The following is a 14,704-nucleotide window of genomic DNA, read 5'->3' on the forward strand; positions in this document are numbered from 1 at the left end:
TTGTTTTTTTCTTAACTATTCATCTACTTCATATGGACGGTCTAGCTTAAAGGACTAGATGACTCTTTATAACTAGAGTCATTATTTATACACACGCACAATATCTCTCTCTCACACACACACTCTTTTTCAGATGTTCCTGTATTCAGATTTCAATACATATGATCAGAATCTGAAATCGCAGTTGAATCCGTTCCTGTTCCGATTTTTATTTCACATCCGACAATGAATCTGATTTTAAAGCCGATTAAGAACATGTTAAAAGCCTACTTTGAAATTGTGTGAACATTAAAGATTATAGGATATTTATATAAAATTAAATATTCAGGATCAGTTTAATTGGATTCATTAAGGAAAATAGGACCCAAATAGTAAATGAACTTGTGTTCGAGATCTGATAATGATCCCCTTCGATTACACGTGAATCTCAGAGGTTTATACCTGACGGATCCAGATTCAGTTTGAAACTTCAGTTTAAAATGGACACACTCTACGTTTGAGGAGCGTTCCTCCCGCTCTTGAGACGCAAAGAACAGGATGTCCCGTTCTTTGCTTATTAAAAGTGGGAACGAAAAGAAGCTCTGAATTTCTAGTTCGAAGTATAAAAGGGGTACAATTTGTCCCGAACCAACTGGACGGAATATTCGGGCTAGCAAAGGACAGGAACTAAAATGGAACCAAGTGGAGATGAAAGCGGGAACGAGGGGAACCGACTCCCACCAACTCCAATTCGTACGAATCACGAGCCTGCCTTCCTCGAGACTATCAAAAGACAACCCCAGAACGCTGCAGAAGTCCAGAACCGATTCGTCTATTCGAGTCTTCTGGACTGAAAACCAGTTCAAGGATACGTCTCGGTCTTGTTTTGTCAAACGGCCATCGGTCGAGGCATCGATCTCAATCTGAGTGCCACCCAAGCAGTTCCGAATCCAAAGCACAGATTTTATGAATGGATCGGGTCTTGACAGTATGGACTATCCATAGGGATAAGTTAATATGTATTTGGTTCGCTTGCACCTTTAAATTTTAAATTCCGTTTCATTGTTCTAGGAAATGCCATGCAAAATTTGGTTTTCACCAAAAAGTCATGGTTTGAGGATATCATCCAAACGCTACCATGAACTTACATATCTTTTACATACTAAAATATAAAGGAAGATGTGGTATAAGTTATTTAATATTTTACATAATTTTAATGTATGGATATTTTCAAGTCGGTTTAATGTGAAGTTATAATTGTTAGTTTGATTCTTATGAGCTTACGAGCGATATTCAATTATGAAAAATGGATACACGACACTCTAGTTGATAGATATATCATTTTCTACCCAGATTTCAAAACAGCTTTAGCCCGAGGAGCAAGAGGAAGGGCTTCGACCACTTGGGGGTATCTCTTTGTTCCTTTCTATTTTTTATTTTTGTTTCATGGATTGATCCAAATTAGCTCTTGAAGTTAAATTCTTGATTTACAACTCCTTTTCCTTAACATAGGGACTAACATTTTCAACTGACATGAGCTCATTCACTCATTACATGAAGGTTGATAGGTCGCCGATAAAAGAGATGAAATTGCCTGTAAACTGCAAACTTTGAGGGATTGATTTCTCTTCATAATGTTTCCAAAGAAGAGCCCTAAAAACAATGTGAGAAGTGAAGAAAATCTGTTCCCCAACTTAATGAGAGCACGCTTTATGATGCTTCGGGGTGCCCCTAGAAACATTTTGGAACCAAGAAAATCCAAATTTGAAGCCGAGACTCCGAGTCCCTGGCCTCGAACCGGCGGTCAGTATTGGAAAATGGTTCAAGCGGCAGATTAATCATTTGTCAAATAATCAGCACATCCCAAGAAAAATGAGATAGAAAAAGAGAGGGTAAGAGTCACATGAAGTTGCAGGTGAAAAGAAAAGCTGTTCTTGTCCGCATCCTGCAGAAACACTGCCATCCTTTCTGTTTTTATCTGAAGCTCTGAACGTTCACCACTCAGTACTGTACAAAAAGAGAAAACCAGTAAGTCTCTCTCTTTGGCTGTAGCTTTCCTTTCAAAATGAACATAGAAAAGCACTAGCCTTCTCTCTGTCTCTCTTTTTCTCTCTAGTTTAGCTTTACCAACAGGAAAAGCAACCCCTTCCATTTACAGTGAAAGCTAGAAGCGTCTATTTCTTTCTCTTCTGAGCCAAAGAAGTTCTGTTGAACAGCAACAACAATGATTCCAGTGCAGCTGTTGGTCATCATTTGCCTAGCCATCTCAATGGCAAACTCTGCAGCATCCTCTTCCGATATCATACCAACCATCTCTGCTTCGCCTGCCGTAACGCCTGACCCTGTTGTCGGCACACTGCCCCCACCAGGCCTGTCGCCGGACCTCACTCCTCGTTTCCCTTCTCCTAAAACGAGCACCAGCCCATCCCCTCCCGCCCCTCCCTCCTCCAACTCCCCACCGAATTCCGCAGAGGCTATGGCGCCGGGACCGGCCGGCTCGGAAGAAGCCCCTGCTCCTGCTCCTCTGCCGGGAGGAAGCTTTACTCTCTCGGCTACTGTAGGCTTCTTCACCTCCACGTTCGGAGCCTTCCTCTGCTTTCTCATCCTTGCCTGATTCAGGCCTTTTGGAGTTTTACGTCCATTCTGGGGAGTTCAGCATCTTCACCAGCGTTGCACAGAGTCTTAGAGGATGGCGAGAATTGGAAATGGCGATGGCTGAAGCGAAGAGTACTACTGTTGGTGCCCTTCGGTGGTAGTGATCTGTTTAGTATTATCGTTGCTATTGTCTCTATTGATATTATTACTTTGATTATTATTATCACTAGTCTTATTCTATCTTCTAATGATGCGAACATGGCTATGTTTCACGATGTATTGCTTCTATCTAGCTATGTTAATTTGCATAACTTATTGTAAGTAGGGCGACTCTTAAAAGTTAAAGCTAAACCAGCTTTAGTTCCAAATTAATTTACATTGGGGATAAAGGTAAAAAAATTTACTGAGTTTCTCTGCAATTCATTTTTGACGCTAGGAGGTTACCATTAGGAGCATTCATTGTGTTTTTTTTTTTTTTTTTTTTTTTTTTTTTTCTGTTGGGCCTCCTACCATCTTCATTGGGAACAGATAAGTTGACCATATGGATGTAAGGACCCTTGGGAGATGCTTTCTGATTGACGAGTGTAGGAATTTCCTCTATATATGAAATATGAATAGCAAGTGGTCATGGAGGAGCAGTCAGCAGTCAATTATATTACTGAAGGTCTTCCATCTTCTATGAAATTTCAAGGTGGAACGTGTCATCAAAGGCTCATTTGGTGTGGAGGTTATTCATTAACTGGTTGTGATTCATTCCCCACAGATTTTAGATTCGAGGGTATTTAAAATCCATGATAGCTGGAATCCACAATTTTATCAAGCTGTAGATTTCAGCACGCTATAGTGTTAATATATATATATATATATTTATGATCCGATGGGGGTGGAATAGAGGGTGGGCACACCTCAAAACCATGGATCTTAGATTCATGATAATCAAATGTGACCTTAAAGTATTCATTATCCCAACAAAAGACAGTATTTCACCACACTGCTCGAAAATAAAAGCTAAAACCTTTTTCCTAGTCCCTGACTTTTACCCTCATGAACAAAGGCTTTGTCGATCCTTCATGAAAGCAATTAACTAGTACAGTGAGCATAATGCCCATTAGAATCAAACTTACGACGAATGATGCAATCCAATGCTAGCTTGACTAACTACGTTATCCCCCTCGGACATCTCCTCGACCAAATACGCCATGATCAAGGTCGTTGAAGAGGGAGGCCGCCATGGATGACCTTTTTCAATTTTCAGGCCGTCAGGTGCTCTCTTAGAGGGTGACTGATTTGTCGAAGGCGCACGATCTATGAATCGCGTTGTGTGGATTTGGACTTCAGCATGTTGCGAATAAAATGCCCTTTCCTTTTCTTGTTTCCGAAAGGCTGAATTTGGCAAAAGTTACTCGAACCTAGTGCTGTCAAGATTGTTCGTGAAGTCAAATTGTTAATTGGCCAAGCCACCTATTCATTTAATGAATCGATGGATTCAATTACTTGGGGAACCGGTAAAAAGTATTTAGAATATTATTTTTCAAAAAAAAAAACAATAGAACAATTGAATAAAAATGCTTAAATTTTATTTTAAAATGTTTTAAAAATAGCACATGGTACCCTCGAATCAGCTTGCCGTTGATTCAATTCGATTGGCCTGACCAATCATGTTAAAAACTCAAGGACCTAGTGGCCCACGACAACAGCACCAAGCAGGTGGCCGACATGAGTCAGCTTTGACGTATGAACACTTCTCAGCAGGTGGCTGGGTTTGTTTCGGGAACAACCATGAACACCATTTACTTATTACTTGATCTCCATCCTGCTCGCGTTATTAGAATCAGGAATTGAATCGAATGGCAGATTCATCGTTCAGCAATCCATCTGGATCGGCTACCAACAAAATGTTAATATACGCATTTACTTGAAAATTAAACAGGCAGCCGGCGAAAACCCCTCAACAATCGGGCCCGACTTTGGCAACATTAGACCTATTAATACAGAAGCCACCACATGCTTTCGACGTCAAAGCTAGAGAAGAGAGGGACGACTCCATTTTGGCCAACTTTTTGTTCATAATCCAACAAAAAAGGTAAACCAAGTCGAGTAAAGGAACTTCTTAGGAACCTTAAAGGGGCGACTCTGTTCTTAAAGAGAGAAACCACAGGCAGAGTTATTAAGTAAATGTTTGAAGAAACGGAAATTGCACAGCATCTTCTTAAATTGCAGATTCTCGTCCTTGCAATCTGAATTAAGGTTATTCGAGCTACGTTGACCTTGAGGAATCGTGATTGAATCCCTCTCTTTTTGTACGTACGAGCTATTAAGCAAATATGCTCGGGCTCATATTTATAACGGTTCAGTTTCAGCCCAGTTTCGTGCTCCTTCGCCAATTGCGTGTACTTCTAACACTGAAACAAGCCATCGAATACAGCCCAATATTCCCATGATGATGATTCCGTGCACTTAAAAAAACAGCCAAATAAGCTAACAGGCCAAACTGCAAAACTTGTTGATGTTAAACCCTGAGAAAGAAGAAAAGATGCCACTTCTTTGATCTCGCCATGCTTCTACTACTAACTAGAGAAAGTTTAACCGCGCAAGAACATGAAAGAGGTTCGAGTTGGTGGCTGGCTCGAACCCTACATACATCAAGCGACGAAAATGAATTAAGAGTTCTATGAAGAATCAAAACAAAGATGAAGATGGCCTAATCATAGTTTGGGAAATATTGCAGACAAACCCACTAGTCAAAATCCCTCAGAACCTCTCTCAAGCCTTATTCTTCTCAACAAGCTTCTCTATAAGGTTGGCGGCTTCTTCAACCGTCGTGATGCTCTGCGAGCTCTCCTCCTCCACACTGATGTTAAATTCCTCCTCAATTCCCATCACTATTTCCACCTGATTGAATGAAATCAGTACCAACATGGTTATTCTTTAGGATGAAATTATACTAGTAAATGAATGAAAATCATAGTAAATGTTGACATATGCTGTTCTCAGGCAAAAAACAAGAAAGCAGAAGATACCGTGTCAAGGGAATCAGCACCAAGATCGCTGAATTTTGATTCAGGAGTGAGAGCAGACTCAGGAGGAAGTGCCAACTGCTTCTTGACAATTTCACACACCTTGTCAACTGTCTCTGGTTTAGCCTGCATGTATCATGGATTGTCAAGTACATCGACATCTTTGAGCAAATCCCGTTACATCTCTAAAGAAGAGCACTTACTGCGCATCCAACTTTTCGGCGCAGTGATGGGAAGTGGATTCCCGTCTTTGAGAAAGAAACCATGTTGACGAGGGAACTCCCTGCCGACACCTGTCAAGAGACATTAAAGCATAAAACACAAGATGCAAATAATTTATTATTTCCCCCATCAGCGACTTCAATTTCGCCAAGTTTAAAAGCAACCTGAGCACTCATTTAAGCAATGGCATTTCGTTTAACAGCATCCATCAGAGGATAGAAATGCTATAAAATTGAAAACAACTTGTAGACACACTGTGAAGATTGTAACACTTACAGCTGTAGTAGCTTCATCAGATGCTCACAAGCCTACCAATTTATGAATTCAGAAAGTTTGGAGACTGAGAACAAGAAATTAATGTCACTAAGCACGGACGACTGCTGTACATATGCATGCAAGTGACCGTCTAAGATTTCAAACCAACATAAGGTCAACTGTTATTAAAGGAAAAATCTGGTAGAACTTTTCTGAACCAATCCGCTGAGTGAAAAACATTACAAGTTCTGTTACAACATAAAGAAGTTCACGACAAAGATAGCCTAAGAAACAACTTAAATGACACCACGGATGCATCACAGGCCCTTTAGTGCAGGCAAAACAAACAAGAAACATTGCGCACATAGGAAAAATGCAAATGGATCGACAGAAAAAGCACAAGAAGGAATCAACATGATACAGAAAGCATGTCCTCGCTCATCAGCAAGGGCAATATCATCGCCACAGAACATGCATACAAGGGGAAGGAAGAAAATCCTGACACATGACAAAACCATCCTCACGAAGCAGAGATTCTCTATAAATGAAATATGGATAAAAGATCTCGTAGTGCAAAGCCACAGAAACAAAAAGAGAAAAACACCGACCGGAACGTTCCTTTCTTATATAAGTAATCAAGTAAGAGGCATGAAAACAATGAAGCACTTCCAAATCTGAGCCGAATGATCCATAAACATACTTAGGACAGAAATGTCACCGCGCCTTTGGTGACTGTTCAAGTATGTTATCAAGCATGGAAATACTAACACCCAGTTTTACTCTCACCTGAAAATGTATTCCTCCCACAAACTAACACTCCAGCCACTCGTTTGAAGCGCATCTCACTGATCCCGGTGAGTGTGGCACAGATTACAAAAGGCAAACGTTCACTGGTTTTCCGATTCTTAGTTGGTCCTTATAGGACAAACTTTTTTTTAGGAACAAAGGCAAGTAAGAATCGGCAACAGAGGCACAAGACCATGTCCATGACATATTATTCATGAAAAAACAGAATCAGTTCCAAATATATGGACGGGAAACAGAAGTATGCATCGCATGCATTCGGCCCCATAGAATAGAGAAAAGATTTCCAATGAATCCCACAAAAATGGCAGTCTTGGTCAGCCATTCTGAACCTTTCCGGATAGTTTTAAGGTTCCCTTACTTTTCCTTTACATGGTTACAAACAACAACCAAATCAAACCAGCACTCACTCCTCATATCGTACACATCAAAGACGTAAACCCACAAAAGCAAAAACCAAATTATGAAGCCAAAACGATACAGAGATCTGGGAAAACCCCCGTACTCTCTCACTCAGATCTGCCACGCAATTCAAAATGCACACAAACCAAGCACAAATTTCTACTTATCCACTACAAAAGAAGTATTCCCCAAGTAAATCACCAGCGGAAGCACCCAGCAAGACCTTAGATCAGATCTATCCAGTAAATAGAACTCCATCGATACAAAGAACCAATAAGCGGTTAAAAAAAAACTCGAAGCTCACCGTGGCAGATCGGCCTGGAAGAACGGCCGACGATCTGAAGCTGACCGAAGAGGCAGAGATGGAAGCCATGGCTGAGAGACGGTGAATTCGGAGAGAACAGAGAAAAGAACAGACTAAAGCGAGTGACGAGTTTCTTATCCCGAGAGGCCTTTATAGGAACCCTAGATTCATTGATTTATTTTCCCCATTTTAATTTTATTTCCCCTGTGTTTTATTTACAAAGTTAATTAATTTGGTTTCCGGCTGCTTTTGACAAGTGGGCACACTCTCAACGATGTGGTCTCGCTCATCCTGTGGATGATTCGATCCAGTGCCAGTGGTTATACTTTCCCCTCTAAATGGATCAGGTCTGATACGATATGATCTGGATCTCGGCCCACGGAAAACAAAGGAGGACCTTCTGGACTCAAATCAAGTAGGAGGACATGTGAATTTCAACAAGTACGCCACATTGTTTTGAAATATAGCATTTTTTAGGGGATTATGATCCAGAGATTGCTCGAATATTTTAAATATTGAACTTTAATTCCAATTTTATAAAAAGTTCCAACAAAAAAAAATGTTTGTATATTAAGGAAACTTTCATGCATAAACAAATGTGAAACTAATCAAACAAGATTGTGTATATGGGAACTATTTGGTACTAAATACTTCGAGTATTTAATATTATATGTTTAAACATTATCTCACGTCTTAAACTGTATTGGCATCTGCAGTGTTGCTACTACTTTTTAAATATACACATTTTTTTACTTTTTTTATATAATATGTTTTGGAGCATCTCCAAATGGTCAAGGAACAGAGTTTTGAAAGTCTCATTCCAACAGTGCTAAAACCAAATTGCGTAGTCAAATTGATTCTCAAATTATTGTTAAAAAAAAATTAGTAGTTGGCATTTTTTAAATTTTAAATCGTACGGAGATAGGTTTATATAAGTAACTTCCAACACAATCTTCAAAGACCCTAAAGTTTTCAACAGTGTTGTGGAAAATGGTTCAAATCCAATTGAATTAGGCACAACACAAAAGACTAAGCATCTTTTTTTGTTTCGCTTTTAGCTTTCTTTTTTTTTCAGTTTATCCAAGGTTTAGAGTTGCTTTGACACTTAAGTTGAGAGTAAGATATTCATCAACTAGAATGTTGGACATCTATAGTTTATAGTTCGAAGGTCTAGCATTCATAGGAATCAAACTCTGACTAGACTTTCACCGATCCACCAATCTAATAGGCCTTTCAAGACTACTTTTATCTTTACGCAATGTTTGATGCAAAGAACCGTAAAACTACCATGGAAAAAAGTTGGACCTCTAGGTCCAACTTTTTCCCGTGGAAATTTATCCCAAAATCAATGAAAAACACAGAGTAAAGTTTCCTGTGTTTGATGTTGCATGAGAAAACGGTACGAACAGGGAGAAATTTTTTTGATAAACATTATTTTTCGTGTACATCAAACTGAGCCTTAAGCATGTTGATAATTTTCTGCCCAAACGAATAAATAAAATCCTCCCAAAAAATTTATAAAAATTTGCTTGTCTTTTAAACAGATAACAAGAAATTGTCAATGTGCTGCCTCAGCGGTGGAACTATAAATTTTTCATAAGGATAGCAAAATAAAAGTCTTGAAATATCATTTTTTAAATTTGTATATAAGATAAGTAAAATTTTTTAAAATTTACACGTGAATTTAAAAAAAAAAAATTTGGGGTGGAGTCATGGCCCATGCAAACCCCCCTTAGCTCCGCCCTTTGCTGCCTTGAGATGAAAACCATCAAAGTGGAGAAATAATTGACAGGATTTAAAACCTCTTAAAGCCAAAGGAAGCCATTTTGCTTAAAATGAATAATTGTGTCTCCACTTTAATATTTTCTACTATGATCCTGAACGTTTTTCAAAAGTCGAGCTACTATCAAAGGTAGAGTGGCCATTTTTCATTTGCCTGAACTTCTTTACAAAATTTTCAGATCTTTCATTAGTCTTTATGAGATTCCAGTTAATTTGGATCTGCTCCAAGATCCAGTGTCAGTTATTAAGGAGCGGTGGGGAGCATATGCGACAAAGCCAGGCTGGTTCAGGTTGGAGACACTCTGACCAAGTCACTATGCCAGTTAAGGAGGAGACCCGGAAAAGCTGGGGTTCATTGGATCTGATTTGAGTTTTATCAGATTCAGATCCACTTACACTTAGAAGTTAGAAACTTTGCTTTTTTTTTCTCTCTCTTTTTAATCAAACAAAATTGAAAAGACGGGCTACAGGGAATAGATATTTTATTATTTTCTAATAGCGAGGAACTCGTGAGTGAAATTTGGGCGCGATTTCAGGAACAAAAGGCATGACAAAACTATTAAACCCAAAACGAGGGAAAGCATTTAACCAAAAGATTGCAATCGATGTCATTTCTCATAAAGAATTTTTGGCATCTGCCCGACTTGGTGTAATTTGGAACGAAGTTTTTTTCGTTTTTTATTAGAAATTAGGAAAAAATGTTCTTCACTATTTTTCTCTATAAATTAATATTTATTTATCCCCACTTAGTTAGTTTTTATCGAGAAATAAAAGCTCTCTCTTAAGATGCTTCCTGGTTTAAAAAAATAATTGGAGTGGTTTTATCTCTTCTAAATAACTCCAAAAAGAGCAACCGAGACGTCTAAATCTGTCCTGAATTCTAAGAGGGAAAGTGGACTTCGGTCTTCACTCAAGGGGTATAATTTTTTCCTTGCAAATTAACTCGTGTAACTTGTGAAACTGGTTTTGACAATACTATACAGGGTACCGGCATGCGAGTTGAGTTCCTGAAACTCGAACTCGACTCACTTATCGCTTCGAATATTTTTATAAGCTCGAACTTTGTTTGTTTATAAACAAATCGAGCACGAACCGAATATTTTTGAGTGAGTTCGAGTCGAGCTCGAGTTGGCTCGACTCATTGTGCAGCTCTAGTCTCTAGACTTAGACTTGAATACAATATCCTCCAGTAAGTATCCTTGAGTAAGAAACAAAAAAAAAAAGTTTAAATATGTTATGTTTAAAAAACTTACGGTACGTATAAATTGGTGGTTATATAAAAGAAATGAAAACTAAATGCATATTCTTTTATCAATTTTTATAAAGTCGTGGTACTTATATAAAAATTAAAACTAAATGCATCTCCTTTCTATCAAATTTTATCATAATCGGCTTGGATCGGCCCCTTTCCAATTCAAAATAATTTAATCCAATGGTGTTCCACGTGTCATTTTTTAGTTTCAGAGTCCCCTTGTTAAACCTTTTTTTTTTTTTTGTAGTTTTCCTTTATTTTGCCAAACTGATTCCTCTAAAAAACTAAAAACACTGCTATTTGAACAATTTTTCAACTCTAAATGCAATTCAATTTAATTTCTAAGTTGAGTGACGTAAGTACCAACCTCTTAGGTAGGGATGAAACCAGGATTTTATTTAGAGGTGGGTCAAAACGGTCCGCGCAGACCAAACTAAAAAAATTTGATTTTTTTAATATAATTTTTTTTTTTCCGCACTCACCCAAACCATGGCCCAAGCACCCCCTACTCTTAGGCATAAGCATTGCATGAAGCAGACTGCATTAAGACTGGATATCGGACTTGCCCAACCCGATAATAAGTCGAACTCGGTCTGAGCTGCCGTTCGTGACTGCAATCTGGGCACATCGTGACTGCTCGAAACCTGTGTTTAAGGTCCAATTCTACTAGAATAAAAAATATGTGGTTTCAATATAATTTAATGCATATATATATATATATTACACGCACACACAGCCTATTTGCACATGGTGTGAATGCATTGTTATTGACGCCTGCACTGATGCATTGATTTATAGAGAAAAAGACGAAAGTCTTATAGCAACAAATGAAACGATGCAAAAATAAATGAAAGGAAACCAAACAACAGCCCCATCTCCTTAGCTTGTGGGAGATTGATTATGGAAGGGTAGGAAGGATCCAGTGCAGAGCCAGAAAATTTTATCAAAGCCGCACTAACCGTAGTAGGTTTGATGCTTGTGGGGCATTGAAGTGAGTTTGGATAGGGCACTACACTTGGCTGGAACTAGGCCCAGCTCTACACTTGGCTGGAACTAGGCCCAGTTCCCTCGTTATAAACATTTTCAAGGACTTGTGTTGGCAGTGGTCCGCACCAACCCACACGTTACTGAAAGGATCTTGTCACTTGCAAAATAAATAAATAAAAAAATTTGTAAAGATGAGCTAAAATGCCAAAATCTAAAAGTGTGCACGTGACACCCTTTAATTGGCCGCCAAATCGAATTTATTTGTTAGGGTGAAACATTGGTATTGAAAAAAGATGGATTCTAATTTAAGAAATGACATCCGATGTGATTTTGATTCGGTTTTAAATAAATATTAGACTGGATTTGTGTTCAATTTTAGATGAGTATCTTATATTCACTATTCCTATACTACGAAAGTCGATTATTAACATATCATAATGGAATTCTGATTTGGTTGTTTAAAAGTCAGATTTGGATTTAGAGCTAAAAGTTTGGTTTAGGTCGCATTCTAATTGTGAAATTAAAAATCAGATCAGGATATTATACAGGAAAAATCAGATTTGAATCCCAAGATATGAACATCCGATAAATCGGATACATTCATACTGAGTGTCTCAAATTTTTTTTGGCAATAAATAAGTCAGGAGCTTAGCTTTCAGTGCTTTTCATTGGTGTATAACCCAAAGAAACCTTTCGTCCCCTTTTGATCTTATTCACTCCAATGTTTGGGGACCTATGTTATCGGTATCACATTCATAATTTGAATATTTTATGATCACAGTGCATTACTGGGCCCACATGGGCCCTGACCCCACCTCAAGGAAAAATAAAATTTTACATATAAATTTTAGAAAATTTCACTTGTTTAATATAAAATTCTTGAAAAATGATATTTGGACTCTTGTCAAAATTCAGAAACTTTAATTCGGCACTCCTCATGAAAAATATAAGCCCCTTGGAGTTATGAAAGTCCAATCATGCCCATTATTTATCCCAAAGCCTTGTGACTAACTCTTATTCATATGAAATTCAAACAAAATGTACATAAAAGGGTTACGTCCACTAGTCATTAATGACTGATCATGGCCTACTAAACAAAGGAAGACGGCAAATTGCTTACTTTGCAGAACTCTTTGAATCGTGAATATTGTTGATGAAAGCTTTCAATGGAGTTATGTAATATTATGGGTTCCCCTTCTATTTAAGATGATCAATGAGCCACGTATTTCTCTTTCACTGGTGAGGTCCAAGGTACATCACTTCTACATATTTCAGCAGATTAGTTTATGTAATATTATTCACAAACTGATAATGAAAGTAATAGTGAGGCGTGTTAGTGTACATTATGAGGTTGACGCCTTGACACTCAAAATGGCGACAGACTCTAGTCGCTTTGATGCACATGCTGAGGCACTTGTGTTGTACACTGGCACTTGTGTCGATATGTGGGTACAACGACGGGTATGCGATGGCTGTATTTTAAAACATTTAAAATTGTATTTTAAAACTTAATTTTTTTAATTTTTTTTTCTTTTATATTGTTCATCCACTAAGATTTTATACTTTCCTTTATATTTTCTTTAATTTTGAGACTTTTTTTAGATGATAAAACCATTAATATTTTTTTTTTATTTACCATTTTTTAGAATATAAAAATTTGTGGTGCCCATGTACCCACAATTTTCAAAATTACGGTACCCACACTCGCACGGTACCCACACCCATGTATGTGACATTACCGGATCACATTCTTAAAAAGCTACAGTATCTGTGCCTTCGATTATGGATATCAACGGTCAGGATGAACGTCAGTTTCATATTATCAGCATTTCCTAGTTGTCCCGCCAGGGAAACGGCCAGACGAAAGCAAGTGACGGCGGAAGTGTCGAAGCATTCAAACGATGCGATTTGGCTGCACTTTAGAACCGCCATTGTGAGCATGTGCATTGGAACAATGGAGTCCAAACGTCAATCCCATAGCGTTGTCTTCTCCCCGGAAATGTTGCGACTTGGGTTTCTCAATTTTGCAAGGAAACAAAAACCATATCCAAATCCTATCTGAAACCTATGATCCACATTGTCCCGTCACTGTCCATTGTGCTCTTAAAAAACCAGGACCACCGTTTTCCTTGAGGCGAGTGAATGGTGCTCGGGGGAGTTGTCGCAACAGTCGGGGCAAGAATTGATAGACAACCAATTTCCGTTTTAAATCTCTAGAGCATCAATACTTTGTTTTGTAAAAGAGCGACCATCGACATGCAAGTTGAAGCGCGGCAGAAGTAGTAACTCGTTGCATAGAAAGCAGTATTTTTAAGAGACGAGGGATTGATGTTAGGGCATGTGGGTCTCCTCTCCTCATCTTCTCTTTGGATTTGGATAATATGAATCCAAATTCAGATTCAACTTTGGATCTATTCGTGGACTATATGGTGTTGCAGAGAATTGTGTTTGAGAGTTGACTGCATTTCAAATTTCAAGTTAAGAAAAACAAAAAAAACTACACTTGATTAGTTTTGATCAATTATTGCAATTTTTTTGTTTGTTTGTTTGTTTTACTAGAAAACTGCACTTGGATTGAAAGATTCAGTCGATTGCTTGGTGCAACCAAGCGCTTACACATGCTTTCGTTTGCACATGTGACACCCACGTGAATCAAACCAGTGACTTGCAACCTACCATCTGTTGGTTTAACTAGCTAGGCAACTGGGTCTTAGCAGAAAGCATGTGGTTTACTTACATTTCTTACTATTAAACAAGTCTTATCATTTAAAGAACTTCCAAGAACAATGACCCGTCATGTCCAAAAGCAAGATCCCCAAGCATAGAGTACTATATTAAATTGATTAAGCTAAATTAATTATGTTAACTACAGCGTTGTAGTTTGATTAAAAATATGCTAATATCCTAAACCCAGTGGACATTTATGCACATTTTCAAAATGTAAGAGCATTAGATATACAATATCTGTTTAAGAACAAATCTGATCTGAATCCATATTCGTATTTGAATCCGATCAGATATTTATGTATATCCGAATTCGAATCTGAATCGAATAAAATTTCATTGGATAAATCCCAATCCGATCGAATATTAAAATTTTTTCCA

At 38.1% G+C, this 14,704-nt stretch overlaps 1 protein-coding gene and 1 pseudogene across 1 annotated transcript; one reads left to right on the forward strand and one right to left on the reverse strand.

The window, feature by feature from the left end:
• Positions 1-2,010: 2,010 nt before the first annotated feature.
• On the forward strand, positions 2,011-2,946 carry LOC116247571 (classical arabinogalactan protein 3-like; annotated as a pseudogene).
• A 2,102-nt stretch (positions 2,947-5,048) lies between these two features.
• LOC116246767 (acyl carrier protein 1, chloroplastic-like) lies at positions 5,049-7,736 on the reverse strand. Its single transcript, XM_031618630.2, has 4 exons — positions 7,579-7,736; positions 5,795-5,884; positions 5,595-5,717; positions 5,049-5,466 (listed from the first exon to the last, which is right to left on the reverse strand). The coding sequence occupies exons 1-4, from the start codon at positions 7,645-7,647 to the stop codon at positions 5,338-5,340; spliced, it is 411 nt and encodes a 136-aa protein (XP_031474490.1). The 5' UTR covers positions 7,648-7,736; the 3' UTR covers positions 5,049-5,337.
• Between the last annotated feature and the right edge of the window lie 6,968 nt (positions 7,737-14,704).

The sequence above is a fragment of the Nymphaea colorata genome, chromosome 2 (assembly GCF_008831285.2).
Source record: "Nymphaea colorata isolate Beijing-Zhang1983 chromosome 2, ASM883128v2, whole genome shotgun sequence".
Taxonomy (NCBI): Eukaryota; Viridiplantae; Streptophyta; class Magnoliopsida; order Nymphaeales; family Nymphaeaceae; genus Nymphaea; species Nymphaea colorata.

What these genes read in the sequence shown, in the direction of transcription:
- LOC116246767 (XM_031618630.2), bottom strand. Translation starts at nt 7,647, where the DNA reads ATGGCTTCCATCTCTGCCTCTTCGGTCAGCTTCAGATCGTCGGCCGTT. An exon ending in TTCCAGGCCGATCTGCCACG is followed by an intron (nt 5,885 to 7,578) that starts GTGAGCTTCGAG and finishes GTCTCTTGACAG; the next exon opens with GTGTCGGCAGGGAGTTCCCT. An exon ending in GTGCTGATTCCCTTGACACG is followed by an intron (nt 5,467 to 5,594) that starts GTATCTTCTGCT and finishes TCATTCAATCAG; the next exon opens with GTGGAAATAGTGATGGGAAT.